This window comes from Diceros bicornis, chromosome 8 (genome assembly GCF_020826845.1).
Source record: "Diceros bicornis minor isolate mBicDic1 chromosome 8, mDicBic1.mat.cur, whole genome shotgun sequence".
In the NCBI taxonomy this organism is placed as follows: Eukaryota; Metazoa; Chordata; class Mammalia; order Perissodactyla; family Rhinocerotidae; genus Diceros; species Diceros bicornis.
This window is the reverse complement of record NC_080747.1, coordinates 43,579,875-43,585,874: the sequence shown is the minus strand read 5'-3', so window position 1 is coordinate 43,585,874 and position 6,000 is coordinate 43,579,875. Positions and strand designations below refer to the sequence as shown.

Below are 6,000 nucleotides of genomic sequence, written 5' to 3'. Positions count from 1 at the left end.
GAAGCAACGCGTCGGTGCGCGCCCCGGATCCGAATCACGGCCGCCAGTAGCGGAGTGCGAGCACTTAACCGCTAAGCCATGGGGCCAGCCCTCTTATTACACTTTTAAATGTTCTGTGGTAAAGGAACAAGCAATTAATTTTTGTACACCGATTTTATAAGAACTTGCTTTTATATAAAAGACAGCATATAACAGATCTAAGAATATTATCAAATTTCAACTTTTTGAAAATTTCTTTATTTCAGAATCATAACTACACAGAGTCACATAATCCTCAAAATCCAAGTTTACAACTGATCATCACAAGATCCCTTATCCATATACACATTAGTTAGAAGGAAAAAATTCTGTACAATATTTTAGTAGTTACATGATTTGTAAACAATACTGAATTAGTGAAAGCTGAAGAACTCTCAATGCATTACACATAGAATAACCATTCTCAAATACAAGAAGCTAAGGAATCAAGGAAAATTTCCTCTTCAGTCATAGAAAAAGGCTAAAGGCATTTTATGATGAGATAAATGCTTTATGTTAGTACTCAACCTATTAGGCAAATAAAACTGCTACACAGGTTAGTACTTTTGCTCTTGAATACTTACAATATGATATTACCCATTTACCTGACATTTAATAATACATGAAATTTCAAGTCTGGGTTTTCAAAACAGGTGCTTGATATTTTTGAATAATGTACTCAGAGCGCTTTCTTCATTTAACTTTTCTCATTTCATAAGGTTTAGTGGGACTGTGCGATGCTGGAGCAATAATCCAGAATGTCCTGAATAGTGAATTCCATTGTAACACCAGACCCAGGGTAACAGCGAGCTATCAAACCTTCAAAGTGCTTGTACTGACGGATAAACTCATCCTGCATGGAGTGCCACACCACCTATTATAAAAACGAAAATAAACCACGAATGGAAACAATACATACTCAAGTACATAGAAATAATGTCAAGACATATTCTAAGAATTTAGCACAATGTCATAGTTAAGAACATACATTCTGGAATCAGACTCCTAGCTCCTTCTACTCACAAGACTTGTGACCTCAAGTATGTTACATCACTGCTCTGTGCCTCAAGTTCCTTATCTGTAAACTGGGGTAATAATAATAATTCCTTCCTATAAGTTTCTTGTGAGGATTAAATGCGTGAATGTATGTTAACTGCCTAGAACAGTGTTTGATACACTAAGCACTCATTCTATTTTAGCTCTTATTAAATCTCCTCCAATATCCAACACATATATGGATATGCACAATTATGTATGGAACAAAGACTAATGATTAAATGAAATGCAACAATTAATGCTTAAATTTCATTTCAGATGAAAGTCTAAAAATATCTTTACCTAAAATTGATGATGCAAAAAATTGCTTGATGCCATGGAGGACACTAAGATGAGTCAGACCAATTATCAGCAATCCAAGGAATTTATAATCTAGCAGTGGAAACTAATACATAGACGAATATCAAGACAGAATCTGATACACATTTGATATATGAGCTAATATCAATAGGTTACATTTATTGACGCTCGCTCTATATCAGCACAGTATGAAGTGCTTAATGTACATATTATCCTATTTAAGTCTCATGACAACCTGGTGAGGGTGGATACTGTGATCACCATCCCTATCTGACAGCTGAGGGAATGTATTCGTCCAGGATTTTCCCTTGTAAATCCTAAATCTCATAAATCCTAAATTCCTGTCAATCTAAAACTATTTACTAAGCAGCATTATACTTTTTACTTTTCATCTTTTAGCTTATGGTATTTCTTCCACCTGGAAGCCACTCCTGCCACTTTATCTGTTATATTACTATCTGACTTAGGCTAACACAAATGCAATATCCCTCATGTAGGCTTCTATGATGTTGAAGTCAGACTAACTCTCACTCATCTCTGGGCCTTTCGGTATGGTTTATTAAAGAATAATGGCTCAATATGGGGTTTAAATCTGGCTCTACCATCCATTAGCTATGGGATCTTGGTCACATCACTCCACCTCTCTAAGTTTTGATTTTCTCATCTATAAGATGGCAATGACAATAATAGTAGTGCCCACTATACAAGAGAGGTATTATTTCCCCTTTTCAAGTAAGGAAATTGAGGCTCAGAGAGGGTAAGTAACTTGCCCAAAATCATGCAGCTTAACATGGAGCCAGATTATGAACCCATTTCTAACTCCAACCCCCATACTCAGAATCACTCCACTGTGCTATACTATATTCCATTTCCTTCCTCCCCTCAAATTTAAAAAAACCAAAAAAAACCCCAAAAACCCATCCCTAAACAAAAGAAAAACAACTTAATGCCTCAAAACAATAACAGAAGTATAAAATAAACAGGAATAGCCATATAAATATGTAAATAGTTTCCTTTGTTCCTCACAATTCATCAATCTGGTCTGTACTTTATGGAACTTTCCTCTTGCACTAAAATTAGAAAATCTGTAGCATTTCTGGAGGAATACTTTGGAGAAAAGCCACATATGTAAGGATGTCCAAGCTGATGCTTACAAGAATTAAGCATACCTGGAGTAAGTTCTCCTCTTCGCACAAATGCTTATCAACCTTCTTGTAGAGGTTATCTAAACCTTTTTTCACTTCCTTTCCAGGATACTCTTTAATAACTTTACGAAGTTCTTGTTTGTTAAATGCAAGTTGATAGCTTACTTCTTCCTCTCTTATACCCTGTGCTACACGAGCTTCAACGCCGTCAAAGAAATGCTTCAAGGAAATGAAAAGAAACAATGGCTAAGAACTGCTTGTATTACCACTTAAACTTTTAAAAATCTGATTATAAAATAGTATATATATTGACCGTGTTAAAACCAGACAGTGTGTAAAAGTATAAAGGATAAAATAACAATCACCTATTACCACACCACTCAGACAGCCCGTTAACATTTTAGATTTCCTTCCACTCTTCTGATGTGTGAGTACATAAATAAGATTATAATTCTGTTTGTTGTATTTTCCATTTAATATTCTATATGTTTTTCCTAAGTATAAATTTTAAGGGCTGCATAATATTCCATCCAATAGCTGAACCATAATTTATTTATTCGTTCCTCCAGTATTGGATATTTAATATTTTTCACTTTTTTTCAGAGTTGGCAAAATTTACTCAGATTTTTACAAAAACCTATTATAAATACATTTGCTAGAAATATCTTTGGTACATAAGTATTTACACACATTACTGACTACTTTCTAGCATAAATTTCTAGGACTGTAATTCCTTAGTTGAGAAGTATAATTTTAAGTATTCTGAAGATTCTTCATATACACAAATTGCTTCCCAGAAAAACTTCAATTTGCATCTCTATCAACACTATATGAGACTGCTACCTTACCATACTGTCATTAGCATTACTGCAATTTAAAAAAAATCACTGCCATTTTGATGAGTGAAAAAGGTTTATTTGTTGTTTTAGTTCTTTGGCTATAAATGAAGTTAACCTGCTTTCACACGTTTACTAGTGTATTCAGGACCCTGGCCCATTTATACGTTGGGATCTTAGAGCTTTTCTTATTGATTTAAAAAATATCTTTTATATTAAACATATTGACTTTGTTGTATTGTTATAAATATTCTTCTCAGGTTGTCTTTTAAGTATCTTTGCTTTTTTAATATGTAGTTTTATTGACCGGTATGCCTTTTTATTTGAGCACTATACGATATGATTTAACAGTGACAAGTCAAATCCCCTCACATTATTTTTCTCTAAAATTTTCTTAGCAATTATTGTTTATTCTTCATTAAATTATTATTTTTTGATAATTTTTTGTTAAGTGTATTCCTGGTGTTTTTAAAATTTTGTTTCTACATAAGCTTTTAACTGGTTATTGCTGACATATGGGAAATAAATTTTCTTTTTTTTTTTACAGATTTTATTTATTTATTTTTTCCCCCCAAAGCCCCAGTAGATAGTTGTATGTCATAGCTGCACATCCTTTCTAGTTGTTGTATGTGGGACGCAGCCTCAGCATGGCCGGAGAGGCGGTACGTCAGTGCGCACCCGAGATCCAAACCCGGGCCGCCAGCAGCGGAGCGTGCGCACTTAACTGCTAAGCCACGGGGCCAGCCCTGTTTTTTGATATATTTATTTTGAATCCTGCCACTTCATCAGAAAGACAGAATTACCAATAATTTCAACATATCATGTACAGGTAGTTATAATCTTGACTCCCCTTTCCACATCTCTTATTTATGTTTCTGGTCTTACTGCACTGGCTAGAGCTTCTAGAACAATGTTAAGTAATAAAGGATCTAGTAATATTTCTGCTTTAAATCTGATTTTGAAGGGAATGCCTCTGATGCTGCAGTGAAGTATCACGGAGGCTTCAGGTCTGAGACAGACCCTTTACCCTACAGGAGTATCTGTTCTTCCGTTTTATAAGGAATCGGTTCCATATTTGATTAAACATCTTTATGTATTTCTTTGAATTGTTGACAACAGATACGTATTTTTTATTTGAATCTAATTTCAAGTTAAAACTTATAAACGATGACTAATCACATTGTGGACAAAGTTAAAAGGGTCCCATTTAAGCTTCCACTATGTTGCGAAGTTCTCTAAAACCATCATTTCTTAATTTTAATTATCAGACTTGCTCTGAGGAATGACTCAAGTCAGGAAAGAAAGGGAAAGGAAAAGGCAAGGAACAAAATGTTTGGTTTTCCTTTTATCTTGATAAAGTTTTTGAAATCTTCATCTGAACTAGGGATAAAGGCTGGCCATTTATGAAGTAAGAAATGAGAGTCTGATATAATGGGAAAGCTTCATCTAGGTTTCATCCCCCAGCTTTACTACTTACAAGCTACCTTCAAGCAAGTTTATTTACTTTCAGTTTCTTCATTTGTAAAATGGGGATAATACTATCTTACCCCACATCATTGTTTATAAGAATTAAAAGAAATAATGCATACAGAGCATCTAGCAGCATCTTGGCACACTGGCACATTCAATAAATGAATCCCTCTGTCCTTATCCTCCTGCATCAATACATGAGCAAATTTAAGATAAATGTCTGTTGTGTTGAATGTTAAGCACATGAACACAGGTTCAAAACCAGGAAAAAAATACTGAATGCAAATATACTTACGTTTAGTTTTTCAAGAGGTTGCCCTAAAGAGTAAATGACATAAGACTGAAGGTGATCTGTGTATTTTTGTTTGGCTTCTTTTTTTTCAGCTTCTAGACATGAGATTTTCAAACGAGAAAGTGTTGCAAAAATATGGTGAAAGTTTTCCATCATAACTACATCCCTGGGGGTCTTCTGGCTTTCGTTTGCTACTTTCTCCACTGAAATCAAAAGAAAAAAAATATAATATCCTGATATGAGTATGACCATATTTGCTATAAAAATATTTACACGATGGATATTTTTCATTTGTAAGTTTAAGAAGCAAGCATATTTCTGGACTTAATAAAATATACTGTATTAAAGAGTCTTCACATCCACCTAAACCTAAGAAAAAAATCATTCTAAAACAGTCCCACGCATATTTGGCAACTTAGTATATAACAAAGGTGGCTTTTCAAATCAGCGTGAAAATGAATTATTCAAAATGTGTTAGGACAACCAGCTGGTCCTTATGAATACACTAAATTTGGATTCTTATTTCACATCTTTCAGCCAAACAAATTTTAAATTGCTCAATTACTTAACATGTAAAAAGCAAATAAATGAATGTAATCATATGTATTAAAGAAAACAAAGCTAATTAAAAAAAATAATTCTGTGATGGTGTGACCTTTCTAGGAACGGCCCAAAACTCAGAAGACATAAAGGGAAAGATGAATAAATTGGACATAAAATTTGAAAGCTCTTGGATGGTAAAAAAACACCATAAACAAAATCAATTTATAGCCTATTAGCTTGATGAAGAATAAAAAGATTAATAATATCTAGTAATATTCAGCATTGGTACAGATGTGATGGAAACTTTCACCAACTGCTCATAGCACTAAACTGGTACAAC

The 6,000-nt window shown here is 33.9% G+C and overlaps 1 protein-coding gene across 4 annotated transcripts in view; it reads right to left on the bottom strand.

The window, feature by feature from the left end:
* Nucleotides 1–204: 204 nt before the first annotated feature.
* Nucleotides 205–6,000, bottom strand: part of EXOC1 (exocyst complex component 1) — a 55,591-nt gene continuing 49,795 nt past the window's right edge. For 3 of the 4 annotated variants that reach the window (XM_058547114.1, XM_058547117.1, XM_058547115.1), the window contains 3 exons: nucleotides 5,121–5,320; nucleotides 2,544–2,738; nucleotides 205–892 (listed from right to left, as the gene is read on the bottom strand). In XM_058547114.1, coding sequence (XP_058403097.1) covers nucleotides 740–892; nucleotides 2,544–2,738; nucleotides 5,121–5,320 — 548 coding nt within the window. In that variant the 3' untranslated portion in view covers nucleotides 205–739. Of the gene's footprint in view, nucleotides 893–2,543; nucleotides 2,739–4,893; nucleotides 5,011–5,120; nucleotides 5,321–6,000 lie in introns of those variants that run through there. The other variant, XM_058547118.1, reaches the window with a different exon arrangement.